This window comes from Lonchura striata, chromosome 4, assembly GCF_046129695.1.
Source record: "Lonchura striata isolate bLonStr1 chromosome 4, bLonStr1.mat, whole genome shotgun sequence".
In the NCBI taxonomy this organism is placed as follows: Eukaryota; Metazoa; Chordata; class Aves; order Passeriformes; family Estrildidae; genus Lonchura; species Lonchura striata.
Window position 1 is genome coordinate 32142249 of NC_134606.1, and position 12146 is coordinate 32154394.

At 38.1% G+C, this 12146-nt stretch overlaps 1 protein-coding gene across 15 annotated transcripts in view; it reads right to left on the reverse strand.

Annotated features, from left to right (window-relative positions):
* The window catches only part of STOX2 (storkhead box 2), a 142372-nt gene that overhangs the window by 17008 nt on the left and 113218 nt on the right, over positions 1-12146 (reverse strand). For 9 of the 15 annotated variants that reach the window (XM_031504730.2, XM_077782897.1, XM_077782899.1 and 6 more), the window contains one exon: positions 2256-2408. In XM_031504730.2, coding sequence (XP_031360590.1) covers positions 2256-2408 — 153 coding nt within the window. Of the gene's footprint in view, positions 1-2255; positions 2409-8739; positions 8874-8927; positions 9138-9196; positions 9269-12146 lie in introns of those variants that run through there. The other 6 variants (XM_021544609.3, XM_021544441.2, XM_021544349.3 and 3 more) reach the window with 5 other exon arrangements.

Here is a 12146-nt window from a genome sequence, read left to right on the forward strand (position 1 = left end):
GGTTTGGACAGAAAACTGAAAAGTGTCAGCACAAGTTTTTTTTATTGGAAAGGAGAAAAATTTTGGATAATCCTCATACACTGAGAGAACACGTATGCTTGCTATATTAAATATGTCGTGGCTGGGAGAGAAAGGCATTTCTCTAGTGAGGGGGAAAAATTGGTCAACAAAGGGTGGATTTTTTTTTTCTTCAAGTAACTTTCTCTACATTTGGGAAGTAAGGCGCTCTTTTTTTTTTTTTCCCTAAATCTCAGACTTGAGAAATTCACATGTTAATGGCTAGTGGAAAAAAAAAAGGCAGCAAGAGACTATGTGCTAACTTGCCTCAGGCTTCGTCTGAGCAATGTCTACAAAATAATCCAGCCAGCTGAATTATTTTTTTTCATGTTTGGTTCTGTCTAACAAGAATAGCACAACACACCAAGTGAACTGATAATCATGCTCTCAGGAAACTCAAGGGATGTCACCAATAAATTATCATTTCCACAATAAAACAATGTTTATATAAAAATATTGATAGAATCATTGAAAAAATACTTGAAATCTATTAAATTCTTCTAGTACACAGCATACATAGAAAATATAACTTGGGAAAAAATAATCAAAATTAATTAAGAGAATTACAATTGTGAACTTTGCCTTCTTTGCATTCCAACACTTACAAATTTTGCCACTATTTTCAAAATCAGCCTGATAAACAAAATTACAAATAGGGAGAGAAAGCCAGCATTTCCAAAATATGCTTGTGGTGTTTTTTAAAAAGTGCAATTATTAAATGTCAGATAATTGTTTATTCCAAACATAGCACTCAATTGAGAATTATATTTTAAATTCTCAGAATTCAGTATCAGTTATAGCAAAAGACATGTAAATTTCAAGGCTTCAAGTAACTCTTGCTCTAAAATGTAAGCAAAAAAATTCCAGACATCAAAACATGGCTATGGTTAGGCTACCTAGATGAGACCGATGCATCAGTAGTTTTCCTACTGAGGCATTTTTAATTAGCTACGTTTTGCAGCTATAAATAGGTACAAAGGAGAAGTTTCCAAACTACTTTAGCGAACTGTAAACTCAGACACAGAATAAATATCTTGCCCAGGATCATACAAAGCACAAAAGAAAAAGTTCTGCTTTCTCGAGTAGTAAACCTCTGCCCAGCGTCTTAGTGCCTCAATGCAAAAATGTCTCTAACAAGATGCACTTTGCATGAATCACCCACTCCAGACACAAACAGCCAGTAGAGAAGCAGCATGTTCAAGAGAACATTCTTGTTATAGGATTCCCTTTTTGTGATGTTACAGCATCTTTAATCCAAGATGGTTTCCATTTACCATTTGATAAATATCAAATGCAGACAAGAATGCCTCTGAAGAGTACACCAGCATTTGTGAACACAGCAAGTGTATCTATAGTTCTCCAAAACTTTTAGTTTAGTCATGGAGAGAGATGTCCTTTTTTTGTTGTTGATTTTCAAGCAAGAAGTAGAAGCCAGAACTGTGTCTAAGAAGCATCTGAGAACTCCTGGAAAGCAGGCTGACACAGTCCTTTCACTTCAAATATAACCTCCCTCCAACACAGGCACTGTTACTGAACTATACTCCTTGCATCAGGCCACACATTGAGAGCCTGCTCTAGGTGAAGGAAGACATGCAGCTAGCTGTGTGGGAAACCTGGTCTTTAGAAGAGAGGCCTCTACAGAGACCTCCATGAGGTTACCTCTTTAGAGGTTGGACAATGACACTTGAACTGGCTGAATGATGTCAACAGAACCCTTATGAGTTATCTACAACTAGCTTGAAAGCCACAAGGTGAAATTAGTTTGCTCTGGCTATGACACATCATGCCTTGCTCTCCATAGTTACTAAAGAAGCCCTGCACTCCTTTGGCTATGATGATAGAAAAGGTTATTTTGTGAGAAAAATCACAAAGAAGCTTATTCTGATACTGTCTGAAAAAAGAAACAAGCCAATATTTTGTTGTTTAGTATTTCAAGTAATTTTTATTACTTACATAAAGTCAGGAATTTGCTCTGCAAAATGCATTTCACTTGAATGGTCTTATCAAAGACAACTCAATTCTCTATATGTTTAAGGATAAAGAAAAAGTTTCAAGATTAAAACCCCAATGTCTCCTTTTACTTTTGGTTAGAATGTCAGGATTAGTCAATATTCCCATCCAGAAGGTACGAGACTTCTTTAACTGCCTTTTTACAGACATGTGCTCATCCAACCGATGATTTATTAATGACTGGTTACCTGGGAAACAGGTGGTTAGGTGCTCCATTAGTGCTTCTTGTGTGACTTGTTTTCGGGCAGAGTTCATTGCTGAGATGGCCAGGCAAAGGATTTCCCCAAGTGGAATAAACTGTGACTGAGTGATGGGAGACATGCTGATGGGTGATACATCACCTGTAAAAAGACAAAAGATGTGCAATGAAGCATTTTGTTTAAAAATCAGCTCATAGGACAAAGAGGTAGAGATACAGCTGGTGAAAATTCAAAGATCTCTGTTTTTTGTAGAGAACTGGGGATAAAACCCTTATAATGGAGAACCATCCATCAGCTTATTTCAAAACTTAAGACACAGAGAAGTTTGGAAAATGGGAGATGTATACTATGCAGACACAGTTTCTCAAAGGGTACAATTGACAGGCTCAGAAAAAAGCCAATAAATTAGCACTCATGGCTGCAAAACCTCCTTTTAACATCCTACCAGGTAACTGCACAAACAAAGTAATTGCAAATATTTCTGAGGACATAAAAGGGGAAATTTCACTCCTCTTTCAAAGTATAGATCACCCACTATTTCCATTTGATACAGTATTTTTAATTAATAGTAACAAAGATAAAAAAGTGTTAATGAATAAAAAGTTAATGAATAACATTTTAACTCAGCTGACAAAGCACAGAACACTCTTTAGAGGCCCAAAAAGCAACAAAACACCTTAAGTTTGATACTCTGAATAAACCTCTCCTGGATCTACATGTCAAATGTCTTTGTACAAACTATGTACTTTTTAGAAGAGAAGTTTTAATGGTTTCAGGATGGCCTGAATATTATGTTGTAGCTTTTCTCATTTTGCCTTACAAACTATTCATTAACCTACAGTTAAAAAAAATAATCAAAAAATGTTATGGGAGAAATTACAATTCGACAATACTAGCATGAATACACATATACAAGCCCATTTTAACATACTTCATACAAGTACATAAATCTTTGATTCTGCTCTGTAACTCTTCTTGAAGTGGTAACAGCTCCCTAGTGATCTCAAAGAAAGGAACTAAACAGGCTAAAATATTTTCCTTTTCCAGTGGAAAAGTAGTCATAAAGAGTAACAGACAGAACAAAGAGTCCTTAAGTATGAATCCTATTCTGGCCACAGGTCAGTCAACAGCCAGGGATTAAGTTCTACCTAAATGGCTTTGAAATGTCACAAAAATCATCCTATTTCTTGTGTCACAGAGCAACATCTTGTAATTAAATAGTGAATCAAATTACTAGAAATCAATTCAAATTCAAATTTTCATTCTCAATTCAGAAGATCTAATATTTGCCCCATTAATTCTGTATTCCTATTACATCCATTAAACAAGAGCAGCAGCTTCTAAAATTGATTATCAAAATGCATTTACTCAGACATTATGGTGGGAAAAAATTGGTAAGAGTAGTAAATTGCATAGCTGTCTCAGCGAGACTTATGAGCAATATTTTTCAATCACAAGCTCTACAATCTGCTCTACGGCAGTGATACACGTTACCCAAGACACAAGCATGATTTAAAACAACACATTTGTGCTATGCTATCTCCGTATTGCTTTTGCTTAATCAGGCATGACCAGATCAATGCTGCATTCCCTTCCCAGCACAGCAGCATTCCTACCCCTTCAACACAGTGAAGCCCAAGATCCTACTCATTCTTATCTCATCACAGAATTATAACCTTAAAATATAACATTTTCTGGACATTTTTTACTCAAATACACCTAAGAGTTTCTGCCACATGCATTACAGACAACGGCAAAGAAGACACACAGCTTACATGGAAACATGAGAGATACGATTCCATATGACTTGGGAGCAACACCATTTGTTCTCTCATCATTTGAGTACGGATAAAGAACCTCACAGTCATAATATTGCTATTTACTAACAATGATGTCTGCTGTCAGTTTAAACTTGTTCATAGACAAATCTTTGTAATCAGCCACACATAGACTTACCACCTTTGATCACCAGTCACCATAAACTTTGTATAGAGGATCAGTTTCTTTAATGATTAGTTTCATGTCTAAGAAGCATCAAAATTAAGGTAGGAATTATACAGATTTAGCTAAGTAATTTAAGAAACTACTGTCTTTAACATAAAGATTATGTGTCATGGGTATGCTTGTGAGAACTACTAAATTAAGTTCAGTGCAATGTCACACAGATTGACATATATTGGCCGCAGCTGAGCTTTAATCTTATCAAGTCCACAGGGCACTGAAACGGGCCCTCTGGTGTCCCGGTTCTGCCTGGGTTAGAGCAGCTTTAAGGGAGTCCAGGTAAAGGGCAGGAACTTCTTAATTGTTCTATCTGTATCAAAGACCTGGCAATTTCTCAAACCTAAGCAGCCTGGCAGGAGTATCCCTATGCTGGTTCCCAGCCATGCACTCTCACTGCACAGTGCCTGCACACAGGTGCCAGGATGGGAAAGCAGGAGGAAGACCTTTCTTTCCCTTGCATGGGAATGATCCATTCAGAGGTAACCAGAATGATACTTGGGATGTAGAGAAGGAGGCATAATACTATAATCAGCTTCCTGAAGTGGGAAAGGGACTCAAGGAGTTTTATACTGAACCTTTGCTCTGCAGCCTTGTGGCTGCCCCCAGAGGGATGCTTGGACAAGAAACCAATTGTTCTGCTCATGCCCAGGAGCAGCCCATCCCTCTCCCCTGACTGCCAAGAGCCTGCAGAAATCCACCTCTGAGATCACTTCCAGTCAGGACTTGTTAACTTAAAACTGGGTAAGTACAAGCTAAGAAATAATAAAATTTGCCTGATTTTAGTAACTTTGCACAGTTCTTCCTTTTAAAGTAGGCCTTCAGTTTGGAATTGCTTTCTAGGTTAGTGAGTGGAAAACATTCAGTCTATGCTGAGTTTGACCCCCTGCCAGTAGGACTCTTGTCACCAGGAACAAGCCAGGAATTTCCATTGAAATACTAACTATACTTCATATAACTCCTCAATACGAAACATTTAGTATTGATTCCTTAATATTAACACAATTTCTAGAAAAGCATGTTATAGTTAGTATACCAGGGTAACACACATCCTGCTTGCAAATATTTGGGAGCTTGACAACCATTTAATTTACTACAAAGATTATTACAATTGCCTATAAAATAATAACTTAAATGGCTTTAAATGAAATAGAGATGTTTAAAAAATATTGGTTTATGTGAGGGCATTTCTGGTTTGTAAGGGACTGTTGTGAGTTAAGGCTTATTCTTTTCCACCAAGTGCTCTTCAGCCCTCTTCATTATGACAAGGAAACTGTCATTTCACCTCTGTCGTGACAAAATTATCTCCATAGCTTGTTCTTCATAAGTGGCTGCTGGAGATAGTTACTAGCTCTTGTTTAAAAAGGCTAGCACATATTTTGAGCAGACCTAGTGATAGAAAGCCAAACTCCCCTCACTCAGGGAAGCTCTAACTTGCCAGATTTCATCTTGTCTGTCCTGTGGCTCTGGGAAATCACACGAACTCTGTGGTTATAGTTAAGTCAACGAATTTCTTTGATGAACAGTAACAGCAAATATCTTGCATCTATGAGATAATGTAATACATTAAAATCAATTACACACATAAACACTGTTAGGCTGTTGAACAGAAGGTTTACTATGACTTCTTTAGGAAAGATCTGCTCAAAAAAAAAGCAGATATGCTTTTCCTAATTTTTTGAAGACCACATCACTTACATAAAACATCTAGCATATGGCTCCTGTTAGCTGTGACTGATGCTTGTCTCAAGCAGCTTTCTTTTGAAATAAAATTACTAGCCTCAACTTTCATATGTTTGTGTTCCCAATTAAATGAAAACTGGAGCTCAGAGAGCAGTTTTCACCAGCTGACTGTATGTTTTGTTCAAACATAAGAAATATACGTGTATATATAGCTCCAGCTCTGTTTCTGCAATGTCTTTCCAAATCTCTCTTAAAATAATAAAAAGTTTTCTAGACTTATTGTATTAAGTGACATTCAATTTTAAAGAATGCCTAAGCACGTAAGAAACAGTGAACAAGAATTGTACTCATGTATGCCTTGGGGATTTGTATTGCTAGCCTGGAGGAAAAATTATTTTTATTACTTAGAACAAAAGATAATGTAGAACATAAAATAAACACTTAGCTCTTACATAGCACTTTTCTTCAGTGGTTTTCAAACACTCTGAAAAACTGGGAACCATAACTATCCTTAACATACAGATGAGAAATTGATGGTCAAACACAGCTGGGAATAAAAATTCCCACATCCTGAACCCATATGACCCAGAACTTTTCCTATGCTCGTTTATCTAGTGTGTCTGTTCTCTGCCAGTCTGGGTAACACTGCTTTGAGAGAAAATGAGGCAGACTACATTCTGTACCATGTATCAGCAATTAATTATCAATTACATGACAGTGATTCCACTGCTGGGAAGAAGTGACCTGGAAGTCAAACTCTTTGTCTCATGAACTTTGCATAAAGATTACTTGAAAAATCACCTCTTGAGTTACAAATGGAACCAATTCAGCACAACCATTGTACATTAATTAAAGAAATTACAGTGCAAAATCATACTATATTAGAATTTATACAGCCTATTTCTCTGAAATAGGGAGGAGACCCTCTGATTTACACTCTGCATCCTGTAAAGTACAGCAAGTCAAAGCCCAGTTTCACTTCTTCAGATTCTCAAAACCTTTTTAATCTTTTGTTTCTTCTAGCTCAAGACAACCTTTATACATAATTTTTAGCCTGGTTTCCACATAAAATGAGGCTTGCACAATCAGAATCTGTGGATTTCTTTGTGTCAGGGAGATTGGCCCTCACTAGACAAGAGTAGTGATTCTAAAACAAGTGTTTGCTACATATTACATCTATACAGAGCTTCAGGCATAGCAACCTCCCACTAGATAGGACAGAATCCAGTAAAAAAACACTTGACAAGGGAAATCTGACTCCACTACTTTTGCTGCTTACAGAACTACATTATTAATCAGAAAACATCAAGCTAGAGCACAGTAACTCCATGGTATCTCATGATTATAGTGGTTGTTGCAACAGAAATCCCCTACAAAAATTTTCTTGCCAACAGCCTGTTCTCACCAACACTTGCCTATGATTTCACCCTGGGAAGAACTACAGAAAGGTAATTTTCTAACAAAACTACTTGTAATGGGCAAAGGAGGGCCTAGAATATTAATTTTTTTTCCCAATAATACTAAATGTAAAAAGTCTCTTCTGGGAAAAGTACGCTTTCAGATTTACTTAATGAAGGGACAGATGCTGAAGAACTTACATGTCTGGCCTGAGCTGCACAGGCCAGACATGTAAGTAGTCTTTTTGCCTCTTTTTGCCCCAAACCCCAACTTGACTGAATTATGCTAATTAAAGAATACTTTGTAAGTAGATGTAGCAAACCTATTCTGATGTGAATTCACAACAAGGATATGTAATTGCCATTTTAAGTTAGACATTCCCATTTGACTGAACAAAAGGAGGGAAAAGAAGAATATGCAGATTTCTTTGGTATTAACCAGAACTACTGTGAAGTACCTTGAATCTGCACTAGCATGCTTACACAGAAAAGATCACATTTCTCTGACAAAATCAGAAACAAAGAAAATTAGAAGAAATGTTGCTTGTGCTGTTTCCAGACATAGCCTAAATCCTCCTTTTAAGCTACATTTCCTGGAGTATTTTATAAAAAATTCTGTGGATTGTTTTTACTGGACAGATACACATATTAGAGGACTGTTAATAACAACAAAAAATACATAAAATATTTTTCCATTTATTCCTGTTTAAGAGCAGCTTAAACAAAGGCTCAACAAATGCAGTAGTACATTCATTCACTAACCAGCAAGTTCCTTCTGCATCTCTGAAATGCACACCCACCAAAATAAATAATGAATACTTCCAAGAATGTGACCACTCCAAATCTACACAGCCTGAAGAAAACACATCAAACTTACTATAACCAATATAACCTTAACAGAGTTCTAGTTCCTTACTAGTTATTAACTTCAACTGTGTAAATTGATCTTTTTAATCATTCAGACCCAGCTAAAGTCATGATCTCCAGTTTCACCAAGTGGCACCAACTTTCAGAAACAGGTGCTAAATTACCCACAGTCAGCAGACTCGTCTTACAGGCATTCATCCTGTGTATTTCCTGTGATTTAGTTTTCCTTTTCTTTGTTCATGTCCTGTGGCCAGCTGCCTCCTGATTCAAAGTGATATCCCAGCACGTGTTACAACTATGATCATAAAAAGTTTCTGCTGGAGCACGGAACTTTCCCAGAGGATTCAGATGAGGAGATTTCTGTAGCATTGCTTATCCTGGGAAGGAGGTGTGGGGGGACTGTGTTTTTTTAATATATTGTGTGCTTTAGAATGTGTTTCCCCAAACAATATTTTTCAAATGCATTTTTTAATAAATGTCCATGTCTATATTCCTGGCACACAATATGTTAAAAAAGGGGGACTTACCTGAACCCCTATGGTCTGGTTCCATGCTCCAGTACAGTATCCAGAGAAGCTGTGATGTAACAACAATGTGCATATTGGGGCTTTATATCACTGTGGAAGCTGGCTGAATGCAGCATAAGTCAGTGCCACAGGACCTGAAAGAAGAAAAACAAAGCATGCTTTTAGGCATTAATATGCTGAACACCCACCTCTTAAAGCAGGAAATAGGGACATACTGAAGAAAAAAATGCAGTTACCTATGTAGGTCCACTGAAAGGAACACTATTTCACACAATTCTCACATAAGCATGAGAAATAAATGGTTAAGAAATTACAAAGGAGGTGGAGGAGAATCTAAAAGGGACTACAAATATAACTCCCACACAGTGTTTTGCAAACATCTCTCTCTCTTTGCCCTGTTTCCATGGAATGGCTGAAATCACGTTCTGATACCACCCCCTGTTCCGAAGGCACTCACAGTCTTTGCAAAGCACCTCTCCACTGCAGTGCCTCAGGATTCTGCAGTGTCACTCCTCTTCTCCCTGGCTCTCTGCAAAGTGAAGTCATAGGAATGGATCAGCCAACCTGACTTCTCACTACCCTGCCCAGAATCCTTTGTGAACTGAAATGAGTCATCGCTCTGAAAAAATCCACAGCGCAATGTTCCAGGTTTCTCCCTGTGTCTGCGCTGGCTTCTTTGTCTTTGAAATGAAGTGCCTATGCTTCTGGAACAGTGCCCAGCTGCACTGTACAGGATAACAAGCCAGCCTTCTCATTAAGTGGACAAAAAGGCTATTTACATGCATTAGCACAGACAAGTTAAAGCTTTAACCCTCTAGTCAAGATAAAAAAAATCACCCCTAGCATATCTTCTTGATGTAAGGCACATCTCCCCCTTATACACATAAACAAATGCACAGACATATGTGGGCATTCAGATACTTACACAGACCAGTATTTTCTTTAGCTATTCACTATTTTTCATGACACTTACCAGTTTTAGGTCTATTAATTAAAAATAAAGATTTACTCTTTTGTCAGTCCTGAAGAATGCTGTAGATCTAAGTGTAACTCTGAAGCAGCTCTGCTGTACACTAGATCAAAGTTGTGCTGCTGTGAACTGTTAATCAAAAAATTAGCACAGTGGACAAGTTCCTGTAAGCTTATTTTTCATTATCCCATTCACCATTTGGGCTTAAAAAAAGGTGAGCCCTGAAACCATGCCAGACAGAAAATGCCAAACTGTTCCAAGTGCCAAGGGCCAGCAGAGCTGCTTCAGCTTCTGCTGCCGCTGACAAAGAAGGTAATGCTTAGAACGAGGTCACTGTGTCAGGATCTCACTCCCAGTGCTAGGTTTTCCTTTACTTGGTGAGGATATGCTAAGGTAAAGTATCACGAAAACACTGAAGAAATAGGAATATTATATGAGATGAGAGACAGATGCTGCTGTTTCAGAGGAACATTTTTAGTTGTTCTGATTTTCTTTTAAAAGAAGGAAACACTTAAAATTGCCTTTACTGAAAAAGAACTATTTCTAGTCATGACTTAATCATCTAAATCAGACCACTACGCCAAAATGGAGGTGCAAAAGGAAAAAGGTAGTTATAAAGGTTCCTGCACTCCATGCATTCTGAAATTGTTTGAAGCATAGAAGGCACATAATCCATAAAATTTTGGAACACAACACTTTAGGATTCACTTGTGCTATGCTGGAATAGGCAGCTCTCCTATGTGTTTCACCAAATGAACACACCAGGTGCTTAGGACTGAATGAAATATAAAAGTCACTACCTCTCTGGCCCTACAACAACCCTGGCAGTGAAAGAGTCCAAGCCTAAAACAGGTCTGAGTGTTTCAAGAGGACAAGTAAATAGCTTGGTTATACAGCTACAGTTTGTTATACCAACAAACATCACTTTTGGTTACAGGTCTGTGGTGGTTGTTAGGCAGCAAAGCCATATAGCAGATTGATTTACAAGTGTAAGGTTAACAGCATGCTTTGCCACACTGGTAGTTACACCAGCAGCCAATCTCTCCATTAAAAGCTGGGGGCTTGCTATACACACAGTCAAAAATTTTTGTGTTCCCTGAAAAGCGTCCTTGGAGGAAATCTTCCTTCAGCTTTCAGAATTTTTGCATTCTCTGGAGCCACAGCATCAGCCACAACACCTCTAATGAATCCAGCTTGACATTTATAACGTTTTGGGTCCCCTAGGATTGTCCTTCAGAAACTCTGGTTTGTCTACTAAGTACATACGCACTTTACAGCAACAAAACCCACTCCATGAAGAAAAAATTAAAAGTGAATTAGAACAAGCACTTATTGAAAGCATAAACAACAGTTCCAATCTTCTTCCTCTTTGCACTAGACAACTGTCACGCAAAGCTAAACGGGCTCATGCATGCAGCACTGTTTTCACAGACGTGCACAGGTTCTTGATGCAGTAGTCTTGCAACTAATACCAAAGTTAAAACTCTGGCAGAAGAAAGCTAAAGGTAATACTGCAGCCCGAATATCTATTCTCTTTACCAAATTTCTCTAGCACTTGAACCCATATTATATGCTCAGGATCAACTCAAGTATTCTGAACAGACTAATACAACTACAAGCTCTTTCAATGAGACAATTCCTCTTGTATGTGTGATGCCTATGGATACCTGGAATGCACCAAGCACACAAAGACATCTTGTGTGCATGGGCCTGGGCATTTCTTTACTCAAATTCATCAGTTTACAGCACCATTACACAGCCCTTTAAAAAGCAGTATTAACAAAAGCAAGAAGTATCTGATACCTCAAACATAGCAGAGAGCAAAAGTGAGAGACCAGCAGTGGGAAAAATATAATTGAGAAGGTTTAAAAGAGCTTAAGTTGATGGACAAACCAGTGCTGCCATCATCAGTGATGTTATAGCAGTGTGGTCTCATGGGAGGAAGGCTTAGCCAAAATACCACAGGCATTCCCCAACCAGGGCAGATGCTCTGTTCCTCCATCCCACATCTCCCCCCACAGCACAACAGAGGTTGGTACTAAAACAAAAGCTGCCTTATTGATAGCACACAGTACAAACACACCACATACTTCTCTCTGTATAACTCCATGCATGCATGTGCATTCAAATATACCAGTACAACATACAGTATAGCCTAACATCAATCTTGATCACACACTGAGGAAGCAGATGATGTAAAAATCCCAATTTCTTTTTTTGCACACACTCCTTTGTCAAACTCTACATTAGTTTGCATATATCCTTCAGTCCTTGCAAGCTGGGGCCTGGGATTCCCCTGCTTTGCCACAGCCCTTTCCCGATCACTAGAGGGAACTCAAGAGATGGAAAGGAATGTGCTAAAATGGGAACACACGCACACAGACCCACACATGTGATAACACATGAGAGAAAACAAAAAAGCTTAAAAAAGAACATG